Raw genomic sequence first — 15,252 nt, 5'->3', positions numbered from 1 at the left:
TTTCTCTCTTTCTCGCACACACACACACACACAACACACACACACAACACCACACACACACACACACCAACACACACACACACACACACACACACACACACACACACACACACACACACACACACACACACACACACACACACACACACACACACACACACACACACACCCATAGCTACAATAAAACTGAATGAAGTCAGTTACGTAACATTGGTAGCTTACTATGGCCTGTGTGAATCCACTTTATCTCATGCACTTTCAGAGGTCAGTGTTACAGGGGCATCAGTTCTGCACACAATCAGGAAACAGGTCGTGTGGGGGGGGGGGCTTTGTGATCCTGAAATCCAAATTACCAAAGGTGGCCCATAACCGCAGTGTGTGTTAATAACAGCAGGCATGAGTCATCAGGCCTGTGTTACGTAACTGCGTCAATTCTCCACCCAACTTGCAGCTAGTGCACCACACCCCAGATTCATTCACACACTGCTCTGCTGCTACCCAGCCTCCCATTGATAGCAGGGAGAGCACTATGCACTGTTCCACGCTGCACACAGTTTATAAATAACTGGGGCAGCAGAGCAGTCTAATCTGTGAGATAAAAAACTGACATGTAAAATTGAAACATCTATTCACCTCATATCAATTGGTTCTAAATGAAGTGTTTTTCGTGAGTGAGATAACTGTATGAAATGCAGTTGATGTTATATGTGTTACACTGCTGAGAATTTTCTGGAAGAGCAGCTGTGCTTGGCTGCAAATTGGGGTTTAAAATCCCATCAGTAACACAGACCACAAGGACTGGATGGAGCTAACAGGACCCTCAGGGACACACACAGAGAGATGGAGGGAGGTGGGGGGGCCTTTGGTCGCTGTCATCAGTCAGGCCACTGACGTCACCTTCTCACACAGAACAGTCTTATTGCTCATAATGAAACTACAGAAAAGACCAGGTTTACGATATAAAAAAAGATGGGGGCTCTTTTCAATAATAACAATTGGAAAAGGGGAGAAATGAGCATCCCATCATTCAGTCTAGAATAAAGAGTGGTTTTATTTTGTTCTCAAATACTGTAATAGTATATTTATGATCGTTCACAATTATTATTTTGACCAAACACAAACATATTTAACAAGAAATGTCAATCCTCACTTTGTATTTCTCATTGATTTCATAGACTACCATGCCAGTATAATTTGTCCTTAGAAAGAGTGTAGCTGTGCTATGAAATCTCTTCAGCCTCTGAGTCAAACAAGCAGACAAGACAGAGTGTGTTTTCCTGCTGACACCAAGTGGCCAAAGCGTTAACTGCATGACTCCTCTGCTACTAAAACTGCAGATACATCACCTAGGAAATATGTTTTGCAAAACTAATAATAGAAAAGCACAAAATCTATTTCTACAGGACAATTGCGCAAGTTATGAATGTGTTTTTGTATTGAATTGAATTTTTCTTCATCGTAATCCTTTTATTTGAACTGTTTATTGTTTTGTTTTTTCATTGGTATTTATTTTCGCTTTGCTTCTTATATTTTAAACATTATATATCTTATCATGACTATTTGCTGTCTTTCTTAACTGAGCCTCCCAAGTATTTCACACAATTGAATTTGTATAAACTGAGTGACAAAAATAAACTTGAATCTGTTGTTATGGTAAGGAATTCCTCTCAATGTGACACAAAAGAAAATGAAATCATTATTTGTATTCACTTTAGTTTGTTGGTACAAAATTATTCTTTGATCATTCTTTCTATGTACTAACGTGTCAGAATCAAAGCTGTCTTAACAATAGAACTGTTATCCCTTTGTTGTTAAATAGCCTTCTTAATATGGACAAAGGCATCTGATTGTCAACTGGTGTCGGTCCATCCAGATCCCCTAACATGGGCACTAACATGATTAGACATAAATAGCTTCTGTCTCAATAGACTGTGTAACTAGACACTTATAAGGCAACCATGTGAATAGTTCACGTGCCGCAGACAAGAGCCACTATAGAATACAAATTGCACTGATAAATCAATATTTAAGGTAGACAGTACTGTTTTACACACACGCTTTGTGTTTTGGTAATACATCGGTGATGTTTCACGCCTCATTTGTTGGTTTATTTGCTGTGTGAACATCAGGGCAGGCTCGTGATCGGCCTTTAAAATCCAAAGAGCAGCAAGGAAAATCAGGAATGACAATGTTGTTTGCTTCTTAATAACAATTGTAGAAAAGCACCAACCTAAGTGCAGAACAAAATTGTCGGCATCAAGCCAAACACTACCCAGGAGCCTTCACTATATTCTTAAAGCGAATATTATGAGAAATGTATATAAGATTGTTCAAACAAAATGGAAAATTGACAGACGACTGCTCTGACAAATACAGATTTTTATTACGTGAGCGCACATTCCACACAAAGTTATCATGTAGAAATATGCAAAGGGGAGAGAGGAGGATTCGAAGTCCTGAGGGTATTTTAAATATAAATAAATGTACACAATGTACAGTATACAAACTGGATCTAGTACATTGCTGTTAAAGAATGAGTAGTCTAGTAAAACTATGTTGACTCATGGACAGGTTCTGCTTTGTGCACACACACATTTTCTGGCCAGCTAATTAAACATCAGCCTCTCAGTAAGAAGACCTGTAAACTGGCTTTGGCACTTCAGGGATAAGATTTAGTCTGAAACAAACACAAAGTTGATATTTCGAGTATGTGGCCTCTATAGAAAATATAAGTAATTTGGATACATTTACACAAATTCTGTATACATGGGCACCAAAAGTAGTTACAAACTGTATTTACAACGATGCAAGAGATGGTAGAAAAATACATAAACGTTTAGCTACAGTTTTCGACTGAATCTTGCAAAGTCGTTCCGTCGGTTCTATCGGCGGCTTCCAAATCAGCTTCCAGTTTTCCACAGATGACCGTGAGATATCCAAAAATAACATTCTGGATCTTCTCTTGTTATAAGTTACTCCACTCCTTTCATGAATTCCAAGAACTCTGTCAAATTAAGGAAGACATGGTTAGAAAATGCAGATGAGTTTATCAAGCAAATGTGTTTTTCTGTATGTACTAGTGGAATGAGAAGAGAGCGTCTATCTCTTCTACTATGAGACATTTTAAACTCCTAACCGTCGTAGTCGATTTTGCCGTCGTTGTTCTTGTCCCCGTCCTTCATCAGCTCCTCGATGTCATCCTCAGTAATTGGCTCTCCTGTAGATTCCAGCATCATTGTCAGCTCGTCCAGGTCAATGTAACCATCTGCGTTTCTGTACAATCAAAGCAGTGAGATGTACTAATGCACATCACTTAACCTAAGTTAGGCTTCACAGATGGCAGTGGAGGAGTAGTGTTATTTGTGTGACATGTCACTGATCATATCTTGCATTCAAGTGTTTGGAAACCATCATTGTGTGAGAAAAAAAGTGTGTTCTTTGATGCTCAGACGAGGTGTCTGGCTTACATAGAGTGGGTGTTTGAAATATTCTGTGCCGTCAAAAAGGATTACAGAGAAAACTGCATGCTGTACTATGCAGAGCAACTTGGCATTTTGTCAGTACACATAATTGCACATGGAGAGCCAACTTTTCTGGAAACACTCCATGAAGAATTTGCTTACTGGTGTAAGATGATTTCCCCATGATAGCATCCTCTCGTTTTTTTTCTTTAATGGGACAAACTAGCAAGAGTGTTTAAACACACAACTCACTTGTCAAACATGCGAAACAGCTCTGCCAGTTCTTCTTCTGACTTCCCTTTGCTGTCGTCCTTCATGCACCTCACCATCATGACCAGGAACTCATCAAAGTCCACCGTGCCGCTCGCTGGACACACAGAAAATACACTCCATCACATCCTCAAAGTCCACCCTGGGTAGACTTTTGTCTCATGTAACAACCAGAATTCCAATGTTTTCCTTAGAGGCCCAATATATAAGCATACCAAGTAAACAGATATTTAAAACACAGAACTGGAACCTTCAACAACTCATACATTCATCGTATGGTCTTTTAATATAAAGTATGAAGATTGTACCTTAACATTTATTTACTATTTGTTATATGGCACCATATGATACATAGATATGGTACTATATATATATAACTGCAGTTAATATGGTCCAAAAACACATATTAGGCTTTTAAATGTCCCCTAATGTGGCCTGAGTTACACTATATTACAACATGACATACACATTGAAGCTTTACAAAGGAAATCTAAGATGCTATTCTTTTGCTTTGATCATCACAACACATGGAACATTAAAGATGACTTGTGCATCATCCAATACACATTCCCTTTTAACTCGGTCTGACAGATCTTGTTGCAGCAAGACCCTCGACAATCATCTGACATTAGGTTCAGAGGGGTTGCACTGCACATGTCTGCACCACATGATTATGCCATGATTGACTTGCTAGTTGGTCCTTGGAGATGAAGAGGTCAACAACAATCAACCAATCATTTGGTATGTTGTACTTTAGCGCAGCTGTGCTTTGATTTACCATCTTCATCCACCTCGTCAATCATCTCCTGCAGCTCCTCTGGTGTAGGGTTCTGGCCTAGCATCCTCATCACCTTCCCTAGCTCCTTAGTGCTGATGCAACCGTCCTCTGCATCTTGCACGAAGATGTCGAAGGCGGCTTTGAACTCTGTAACAGCAGCACACAGGAAATTAACTAATACACTAATACATATGTTATGGTCCTGGATAGGGTGAGCCACACTTTGTGACTAGCGTTTAGTGTTGTACAAAATGTATAGATGATTAAAATCATATACAGAGAAAAAAAACACGAGTTTCTGAAATAAAAACAGAGACTGAATACATGTGAACACTTTTAAGAATTTGTAATTTACGCACCATTTTTCTGTTCGTCTGTCAGCTGCTCAACCTGCAACAAGTCAAACGTTTAAATAGTTAATGCTTTAGTTACCTGATTATTGCCGTTAGTGGGCATTTATCTTACATCATATTATATTTCTAATGCTCAAAAAAGCCATAGAAAAAAATGCATTACGGAAATGAGTTAAGATATCTTCTCCTTATCTGTTCTGATAACTTTTCTATCAACAAAGGTAACATTCCCACACGCTGGGCCATCCTTGACAAAACACAGAACCTATACATCATGTATGAGAGCCAGTTAGAGGAGGAGGTAAAAATAAACAGACAGGATCAGGAACCACCGATAAGGACACAATACACAGCGCTTTAAATTAGCATAGCTGTGGATCTGGCCCAACAATGGAAAAGTAATCCTGGCAAAGCTACCACGAATGAGAGAGGGAGACAGCTGCTTATATAAGAGTTATTGTCTGTCGTCCACAATAAATTAAACACAAACACATGCATACGCACTAACTCACACACACACACAGCCGCACACACTCCTCTGGTATTGATGTATTAAGAGTCATCTAAACAAACACTAATGTACATTCCTGTGTGGGTTTTCACTGTCTCAGATGCACTGCTCATTTGGGATGTGAGTGGACGGGACAGCCGGTGGACCATGGTGGCGGAGGAGGACAGAGACAGCCACACAGCTTCGGGCTCATAGATAATGCTGGAATTCAGCCGTGGGGGGTTTATCTAAACCTGAAGCCCTTCTCTGGCACCACAGAACCAGGGATGTATGAGCAACTGGCCAAAATTAGCCATGTGAAGTGGGACTGCTCCATTTGAAGTCATGAATGAAGCAGCACAAAGTAGAGCGGGGTCCTGTCCTGTCAGTGACCTCCTGAGTGGCTCCTATCAACTCTGATAGGGCTGAAGTAGGAGAACATCTAGAGACGTATATGGTGTCAAAGGCTTTTTTGACCTCAGCTGGTGATGGACGCGTTGTGCTGCGCATGCCGCATCAACAGGGATTTGTCAACCATTTAAGTAATGTCAGATGTCAGATAAACCAACTGATGCTGGACTTTGTTATACGACAAACTAACAAGTGCCCCAATATCCGATATAACGACCTCTTAAATAGGAAAAAGTCCAGTCTTAACATTATAAATCACTGAGCGTGTGTCACAAACTAATAATAAATGACAGGGATTATGGTTTGTTATCCAAAACAACATCACCCTCATACCAGATTTAGTACACAAACAGATTTTTGTTGAGCGTCCAACAAACTAAAATCACTTCATCGGAGCCAAGTGCACACTTGAGCATATGTACGAGTTGTGGGAAGACGTACCGCTGCCTTGTAGATGTCGTTCATGATGGAGGCTCGACTGCTGCCTGTCCTGACGGCGTCCTGGCACAGAGGAAGGAGGTACTGTCCAGCTCAGGGCAGGACACTGGCCCCATCCTGGGAGGGTTTTATAGCCAGAGTCTGGCGCTGTCTGGTCCCTCCCCAGGCGGACCAGCCTTCCCTCTGTTTGTACCTCGGCATGTGTCCACAAATGTGTGTTTGTGTATGTGTGTCATTTTGGCCAATCTGTCACAATCACCGGGCTCAGATAAAAATGCGGCAGCTCTTAGGGGGCATACTTTGGAATGGAATGAATTGAGGGGGGCATGGTGAAGCCTAATCTCCAGAGAGGGGGCTATAGAGACACTCAACATTCCTCTAGACCTGGGCCAGAGACGCAGAGGGCTCAGGAGGTTTGTGTGTGTGTGCGTGGGTATGTGTCTGTAGGGCAGGGGGTGGTGGAGGAGGTGAGAGGCTGAAGGCCAGGATGGGAGACACGCAGCCTTCAGCCAGCAGGCCATGAAGGGAGCAGAGAGAAGGAGGGCAGAACTGTGGAGTCAGAGCAGAGGAAGGTGTGAGTGTGTAATAAATGTGGCTCAGAAAGGTATGTGCACGTGTGTATGTGTAATATAGACTTTTTTCATGGCGGACATTTTGGCTCGTCATAGTAGGAAAAGCATTGGGGTGATTTTGATGATGGTTCCATTCCATGTAAGGCTCCTAGTAAGCCGTGACACTGCACAACACTGGGGCCTTAATCATGACACACCTACATGAATTGCAGCCGTTGTTATTGTCATAGTTACACCTGTGGCTTTATTAATATGACATGTTGAAATGTCTGCTGTGAAATTGGAATATAAGGTGGGACAAATCACCTTTTCTGCAGCTCATTGAGTATTCTCATGTTGTTTGCTGTAGAGAAAGACACAAATATGAGATGTACCAAAATGATGAAACATATTCATATTCTTTCACTTACAAGCTATCTCGAACACAGAGAACCCAGAGCAAGCGAAACCAAACATACCTTTAACATACATTTCAAACCAGAATATATACCTGCGTTTATTTACATCCAATGTTCCTGAAATCATGCACATTAGATTTCGCCTATGAAAAAGACAACTCAGGTAATTCCCACTCTACATGATTCATGAGGGTTTTTCAATCTTAGCCTTCGTGTGCAACACAGATTCAGTCAGCAGAGGGTGCTGTTCACTATATATCGAGTAAATTAAATTGTTGCGCAAGGCTGCCTCAGGATATCCAATTTATCAACAGTGGGGTAGGTGAGAAATCTGGGTCAGAAAAACCAAACACTTGCAGACACATTCAAATTGAATTGTACACAGTGCAAGACTTTGCAGCATTTTTTTTTTCATGTTCTTTTGAAACAAGGCCATCTCAATCACTTGACTGTGTGAATCACACACGTTCACGCACGTGCTCTCACAAAAAAACTCACTTAAGCACACAGGCACACATGCATGAGGGATACACACACACACACACACACACACACACACACACACACACACACACACACACACACACACACACACACACACACACACACACACATACTCACACACACAACGCATGCTGTGGCAGGCAGTCTTAGTGACGAGTGATCATGCTGGTTTATAATGGGATGCTAATGGGGACTGGCACAGCTTACAAGCATCATACAGCTACTCAGAGAGAGCACTCACACTGAACAACATACATGTCCTTCTCTTACAAATACACAGATCTCCTGACAAAGACCTCACATCAGTCACATGCAAAGGTGGAGCCTCCATGGAAATAGACCGGTGGTGAGGTGCAGAGGGGATGCGAGGGGGGGCAAGAGGCAAAATTAGATTTTGTACTAGTTTTCGATGTGTGTTTTCAAAGTCTTTCGTCACAATTTGTGCAATGAAAACATCCAGCACTGTGTACAGGATTGTGTACTTTGCTGTTGGATTTCAAAGCAGAAATTAACCGTCATCAATGGCACCGGCTCCATCAGCTGAAACCCAAAGCATACTGCCGAGTCTACATGGTCAGCCAGACGCATCGGTTTGGAGAACTGAGTGCCGTCTGGTGGGTGCCAGGAGTGATGAGCAGCTCTGCAGGGGGCACTATATTCTAATGTAAAGCTTCCATGAGCGTGCACACACATGCACTCGTGCACACACATTCACTCAGCCACACACACACTGGAGTACCAAAAACTGGCACACACACCAGAGAAAGCATATTGAGTGCTGTTTCCTTGGAGCTCTCCACCAATTTCCTCTTACAGAGGAAGGCTGACGAAAGAGCCAGCCATCTCCTCCACACAGCGCAATCAGACAGCGCATCTCAAATCCACAATTCACCGCACACCGCTTTTTGAGGGGTTGCCATAGAAACTCTGCTGGGTAGAAGCGGGCAGAAAATGAGAGGAGATGAGCGGGGCTATTTCCCCCTCCACCTCCCTCAGCCTTCCTGCCACCACATTTTGTCCTCAGAGTGACTGTATTATATTTCTGTTCCCTTAATCGCATACGTGCTCACATAAAATGTGCATGCATATATGGGGGTCACTATTAGGTTAACAAAAGCTATTTGTGCTTCAGAACCATTCATGCAAATATACTAAATCCACAAGTCCAAGTGATTACATTTCATTTATTAGGCTTGATACTGGAATAAACTGCTTTCATTTATTTCGTACGTGCATCCAACCAGGTTATGTGAAAGGTTTTGAAGTTACACAAGCATGAACTTTGTGTTTATGAATTCTACTCAGCATGATAATAGTTATCTGACTGGCTTGTTAACTGAAAAGCTGAATTCCCATCAACCAAAATCGTTTCCTGCACACAACATTATAGATGTTATATATGTCAAATGCTTGAGGCTAACATCTCCTGCTAGCAGTACTGAATCAGCTGGACTAAATTGGTGAAGATCTACTACTATACACAGCATACATCATGTCAATTTCAATTCTCCTGTGATATAAGGATTGAGTTGACGTGCTGCTGGGCTTGAAGCATACGTAGGTCCTTCTCTCTCTCCTCCTCCATCGCTCTGCGTCCTCACCTCCTTGATTGCCAAAGGGAGGAGGGGAGCAGAGCCTGTCAGCCTTTCTTTCTCTCTATTCTTTCCTCCCGTGCTTTCTCTACGCCTTTCTTCTTCCCTTTCTCAATCTCTTCTCCACTCTCTTCCTCCTTTCATTGATGACCAACCTGTCAGCAGCTCCTGTTGAGGCAGGCTGTGAATGATCTGCATGTGACTGAATGCTACACAGTGTTTTTTCTCCATGAACGCATCTCTGCCGGTCCAGTGAGGGCTCCATCAGAGAAGCCCAATCTCTGATAAGCGACAACCCTCAACCCAAATTGAAGAGGGACAGGGTATTCTTGACTTTGCTTCACTGCGCTCAGTGGTTTCTTTCTGAAACTCTTTGCGCTGAGGCGCTTGGTGTTACGCAGTGTTCCTTACATCAGAGATCTAATGAGCCAGTGGCCACATTAGCTCCAGCGCCAATAGAGCCACGCAGTGACTCTCTGCCAGGGGCCAGAGTTTTCCAGTCCACTGGACCACCATTTCCACCCGAACCCGAGTCCCCCCCTGGCCCTCCAACCTTTATAATAGTGTAGGAGACACCCAGAAAAGATTTATGGCAGAAGAAGTTGCCTTCAAGCAAGATGGAAAATGTGTCTCTTCTATGTGGCAGCAAAAGGAGCAGTCAAGATTCTGTCTGAGATTCATCATCGAACACAATGTTGGAAAAAATGGAAATGTTTTGTGAAATTGGAAAACATTCTGTAAGGTTTCCTTCCATTGGGACTCCGCAGCCAATACTGTATTTTCGACATGTCTGCAAAATGTCACATTCTTAATGCCAAAACATACAAATACAAATATCATCCTGGTGTCACTGGTCTGATGAGATAAAACAGTATTGATTTCTGATTAAGGTAAAAACCAAATGCAAATAATATATTCATAAACAAAGCACATAGCAGTAGCAGTCAGTTCAGAGCATCACTGCACTACAAAAGCACATATGTACATGCACAAAACCACAAACAAAGAAACAAAAGTAAACCAGAAGATGTAAATATCCGAAAACCTGATAATCAAAAATGTATTTGATGGAAAATAAATTGCCAAAATAATATTTTTTATTTTAAAGGAACAGAGCAAGTACAATCATTTTATGCAATCACTTTATTAATAAAAGCTTTGACAAGAATTGCCTGTCTTGGTAAATATTTTCCCTGCCAGCAGACACACACACACACGCAACAACTAACACACACACACACACACACACACACACACACACACACACACACACACACACACACACACACACACACACACACACACACACACACACACACACACACACACACACACACACACACACACACACACACACACACACACACACACATATTTGGGATTTGTCAGCGTCCTTGCCTTCTCCTCTTCCCTTCAAATAGCAGCTCTCTGAAATGGAGTCTGCAGGCCCTCAGGGTTTCTGACAATGTTTCAGACATTCCTGAGTAAAATGAACAGCGGTATAACTTTGGCATTGCTGCGTTTAAAAAGTTTGCTCTTTTAAAAGTATATTGAGAGAAACTGGGTCACAATTACCACCAAAACCTTTTTCAACAGTTATAAAATATATGCAATTAAATGGCAACATCAATATTGTAAATAATCCTTTTTATGAAAAGAATCATTGAATGGTGCATCTATGTGTATTTCAGTTTTTCTCGATTGCTAACACACATTTTTTTTTTAATTGCTCAGTTTCTCAGAACACGAAACACAATTCACAAAACCACACACNTGTCTGTCTCTCCCTGTCCTATACCAAAGTTAGAAGTTAGGCCTCCTGCATTGTGGAACTGGATTCCCAATAGGACATTTTCTGTTACAATGTAGGTTGTTGCAGGAGGCCTAACTTCTAACTTTGGTATAGGACAGGGAGAGACAGACAGACAGACAGACCTTTGTACATGTAGCTGTGGCTGACAATAAATAATGTTATTATGAATACATTTGCCTCCGAATCCTGCCTGAACTGTGCATAGACTGTATCTTAACATTGGTGGTACTCGGAGAGCTACTATTTTCTCAGGTGGCACTTGGTGTAAAAAGGTTGAGAACCCCTGCTTTAGACAATAACAAATATGGATAGTAGTAAATAGTGGCTCAGTTTTTAAAATAAACAATACTATTACTGTATTTCAATATCTCAATTTAATCAAGTTTAATTTAAAAGAAGAAGAGTCACCTACAATGAAGATTGTTATTTCAGATGTTGTCTTTTTAATTGTTTAAAGTAGACAGAACTGGTACTTAAGAGTTTTAATACAGTCTGGTTGTGGAGGCACACAGGTAAGAGCACTAACTAGCTACCATCACATGTTACTAAGCTTCACTTAAATGTATAAAAGGTATAATTAACCTGATGAACCACAGATTCCTGATGAACCACAGATTCCAATGGTATAAGTATCATCACTGAGCGACCAAAACTCGCGGCAGCGAAAGCCAGCAAAGACAACACACAACTCCACTTTACGTAGCCAAAATGGTAAATACGTCTGTTTTCTGATCAAAAGTTGTGTTCAATGGCAATAAACGTATAAAAACGCTGCCGAACAGCCGATCACCCCACCTACACTGCGTTACTATAGTTACTACCCCAGTTCCTAAACTGTAATGGAAACGCAGCATAAAGTGAGCCTGGCCTAACCATACCGTACTAAGCCGTGCTAGGTCCTGCAGTGGAAAAGCGTTACACGGCCAGGTACGGCTCGAGAAGTTGACGCAGATATGGAAATATATGATACATTATGCGCGTTCGTGTGTGTAGGAGGAGGGGCTCTATAAGGAAGTCTGAAGGAAGGGGCCTATTTTTTTTGGTTGTCTACTTTCAAATTCTGGCGCATTAGAGCTGGTTTCTCCATTCTTACCCACCCTACCTTTAACAATAATGTTATAATAGTCAGATTGCTCTGAAGATGGGAGGTGATATTCTACTCATGTTCACGTTCACAGTCGGTGATTTTTGCCGGCCGTCTTTCCTGCAACGGCAATTTAAACTGTATTTCCTTTCTCCTGTGAATTGATCGCTTTAAACTCCGCACACTGAGCTCTGATTGGTCAGCAGGCGGTGCTTTCACTGAGTTGATCTCATAGCCTGCAACCTAACCTGCTCCGGGGCAGGTTAGCCGCACAGCATAAGTTACCATGGAGATCTAGCTCGCTAAAAAGAGAATCAGCGTCGTAGGACCGGAAACCCAGAGTTTTCCCTGAAGTTAGCTCGCTAAGCGAAAATCCTGCTTCGTAGTACAGGCCTCTGGACTCATAATAACAATGCATATCCAACATGTTCTGTATCACTCGGTGGGTATATTTGACCATGCAAACACACACAACACATTAACATGGACATACACACTTACCACATGTAGAGATCTGCGAGGAACCTTTAGCATGCAGGAGATATCATCCACAATCATATCAACATTTCTCTGTGAACCAAACAGCTGTGTATCGTTGTAATAGATGTCTCTGTGGAATACAAAAATGTTCATCTTCAAACTGAGGAGTAACCCAGCAAAACAAAACCTCTTAGCAAGAAAAGTGTGAACTGATGACAAATACCTTTTGGTTGCATAGGAGTTGCTCTGCACAAGTTTGTAGATGACCATGAAAATCTTCATGATTTGTGCTTTGAACAGGAAAAATAAAACAAATCAGTTATTATGAATACTTGATCCAGTTATCACATCTTTAAAAAGTACTGGAGGAAAATGCTGTTCCTAATTAGGATATCCATGTGGTAAACTGATCCCTAAAAGCCTTTTTCAACATATACTGTCTCTTCCAATTTGTTACCCTAAACTAAGTCAGACTTTTAGTGCCGTATGTGCAGTTCGTGCATGTGTTCACAATGAATAGAAATGAAAGCCACATGAAGTACAGTACAACTTTTTTTGACTGAAAGGAATTTCGGTTGTCATGAGCAGAAAGATAACAGCAGAGGTGCGAGTATCTTCTTACCAAATTTATCCACAGACACCGGACAGTCGCTCCTAACGGTGGTGACAGAACTTCCTAAATTCATTTGAAGCCCGATGGAACTGTCAAAACTTAAGTGGGAAGTAATGAAAGAAAAACAGATTGAAATTTAAGTGGAAGGGTAGTAAAGAAAGGAAGCCATCATTTGCTTTTTAGCTTTGAAAATCAGCCCCCCACATGTAAGCCATCTGAAATTCCCCACAGCCTCAGGGCTACCTGAGTCCTGATTCCTGTGTGAAACCTTTGGTGCTCAGTCTGTGGGATTCTCACATTTGAAAGGGCTGAGCCATAGTGTGCTTCAAGCTGTGGCAAGGTTTGATCCAAACAAGACCAGACAGTCTTCTTTGTTGTGAGCGTAAGGTCTCTGCAGACTAGTCGCATTAAAGCGCTTTGTATATTTGAGTTTGTGTGGGTGTGTGTAAGACAGTGATTTAAAATACCTATCATTCTGTCATCTTCTATGCAGCAGGAAGTTATTTTAACTTCAATCTCTCTGAACCACAGTTGAAAGTTACTTTTTTCCTGCCACCTGGTTATTAAGATTCCTAACTTCACCCTTAATGCAAATAGAGAGCCGTGTTGGATTAAACACTAATGTGATCATCTTGTGTGGCCTGACCTACAAAACCTATGTAGGTAAATGTTTATGTATTTATTTACACAACACGACTGTTTGTGTTTATCTTTAAAAGGTCAGATGGATTAAACGGATCTCCACAAACTCGGTGTTTCAAATGACTGCAGTGTTCAGGGTGGGCTCTTCATGCTATTGCTCCAGCGTGTTCAAATAAAGTTACCTGGTGTTGTCCCAGTTGGATCTGTCGGGCAGTGCCAGGACAGGGGCCTCATCTCTGGAAAGACTTGTCACTATTCCAAGGATAACGTTTTCAATGCGGTTCAATATTTCCCCGCTGGAAAAGAAGATACAGTGCTTTGAATATAGGCTGGCAAAAACCTAACAAAGGGGATCTGAATTTTTTCAAATAATACTTCAGATCCACCAACAATATCTATATATGTTGGAGAGTATTGAACATTAAGGAAGTGCCTGATAGGTCAAGGGTCTTACAATATTGCCCTGTACATTCATTTGTAATATTGTCAACAAGTCTTATATTTGAGATATAAACGTGATAAAGACTGCAGTATATTACAGTACTGTTGAAAACATTATATAGCCTACTTCTGTGAAGATTTTGAATTTTCCCCTGTGTAAGTCTTATCTTATAACAAAATATGTAATAAAAAGTGGATTGAAAACAACAAAAATTGCGTCTGAATTGTACTGGAGTATAAGAAAGTGGAAATACTCAGGCAAAATCCCTCAAAATGTAACCACTTAAGTAAGTCTTAAGTGGTTAATTGTTACTTTAGTGTAATGTAGTTACTTTCCACTACTCCTTGCTGTGTAAGATACCTGTTATGTTCCAAATAAAGATTATTCGGGCGAATTAATTATGTCTTAAGACTGTCAAATCAACCAAATCTTACTCTACACATGTTCGTAAGACATAACTAGATAGTGAGGGACATAGATATAAATTAGCTAACCAGCTGTCATCAGTGTGGTGACGTAATTACAGTGCATAGTAAAATCTAACTTTAGCTAAATTGCACTTTGACAAACTAATCAATCATTTACCAAGGTACATTATAATTAAGAAATTAAAATACCAGATACCAGACCGTTGCATTGCTGATGGAGAACCACTATAGCACCTGCTACACCACACTGGGAACCAACATAGAAACTAGCTAAACCAATTTGATATAATGCTAACTTACGGGCTAATTTCTTTTTCGACACGCTGGCAGTCTGTTATGACTTCGACTTTCTTTAGCAGTTCAGCACGGAGCTTGTCAATTTCTGAAAATAACTCGGCACAACGGGATCCCATTTTGAATTATCACTGACATCCGACTGTAAATTAATTTAATAAAAGCCAGGACGTTCCCGCGTAAGGGTTT

The 15,252-nt window shown here is 41.2% G+C and overlaps 2 protein-coding genes across 2 annotated transcripts; both read right to left on the bottom strand.

Annotated features, from left to right (window-relative positions):
- Positions 1-2,359: 2,359 nt before the first annotated feature.
- tnnc1a (troponin C type 1a (slow)) lies at positions 2,360-6,316 on the bottom strand. Its single transcript, XM_010786509.1, has 6 exons — positions 6,205-6,316; positions 4,869-4,899; positions 4,510-4,656; positions 3,714-3,828; positions 3,137-3,273; positions 2,360-3,004 (listed from the first exon to the last, which is right to left on the bottom strand). The coding sequence occupies exons 1-6, from the start codon at positions 6,226-6,228 to the stop codon at positions 2,973-2,975; spliced, it is 486 nt and encodes a 161-aa protein (XP_010784811.1). The 5' UTR covers positions 6,229-6,316; the 3' UTR covers positions 2,360-2,972.
- Positions 6,317-6,579: 263 nt separating this feature from the next.
- Positions 6,580-15,148, bottom strand: LOC104958747 (meiotic recombination protein SPO11-like). Its single transcript, XM_010786536.1, has 6 exons — positions 15,070-15,148; positions 14,082-14,195; positions 13,267-13,355; positions 12,868-12,934; positions 12,666-12,774; positions 6,580-6,750 (listed from the first exon to the last, which is right to left on the bottom strand). The coding sequence occupies exons 3-6, from the start codon at positions 13,328-13,330 to the stop codon at positions 6,580-6,582; spliced, it is 411 nt and encodes a 136-aa protein (XP_010784838.1). The 5' UTR covers positions 13,331-13,355; positions 14,082-14,195; positions 15,070-15,148.
- Positions 15,149-15,252: the final 104 nt, after the last annotated feature.

This window comes from Notothenia coriiceps, unplaced genomic scaffold, assembly GCF_000735185.1.
Source record: "Notothenia coriiceps isolate Sejong01 unplaced genomic scaffold, NC01 NC01_scaffold00029246, whole genome shotgun sequence".
NCBI classification, from domain to species: Eukaryota; Metazoa; Chordata; class Actinopteri; order Perciformes; family Nototheniidae; genus Notothenia; species Notothenia coriiceps.
The sequence above is the reverse complement of the archived record's forward strand: the minus strand, read 5'-3'. Positions and strand labels throughout refer to the sequence as shown.

Coding starts and splice junctions, on each gene's coding strand:
- LOC104958747 (XM_010786536.1), bottom strand. CDS start 13,330: ATGAATTTAGGAAGTTCTGTCACCACCGTTAGGAGCGACTGTCCGGTG. Junction 12,775..12,867: donor AACTCCTATGCAACCAAAAG/GTATTTGTCATC, acceptor TGTATTCCACAG/AGACATCTATTACAACGATA. Junction 6,751..12,665: donor CTCGCAGATCTCTACATGTG/GTAAGTGTGTAT, acceptor CTGACTCCACAG/TTCTGCCCTCCTTCTCTCTG.
- tnnc1a (XM_010786509.1), bottom strand. CDS start 6,228: ATGAACGACATCTACAAGGCAGCG. Junction 4,657..4,868: donor GACAGACGAACAGAAAAATG/GTGCGTAAATTA, acceptor CTGCTGTTACAG/AGTTCAAAGCCGCCTTCGAC. Junction 3,274..3,713: donor CTGTTTCGCATGTTTGACAA/GTGAGTTGTGTG, acceptor TTGATTGTACAG/AAACGCAGATGGTTACATTG.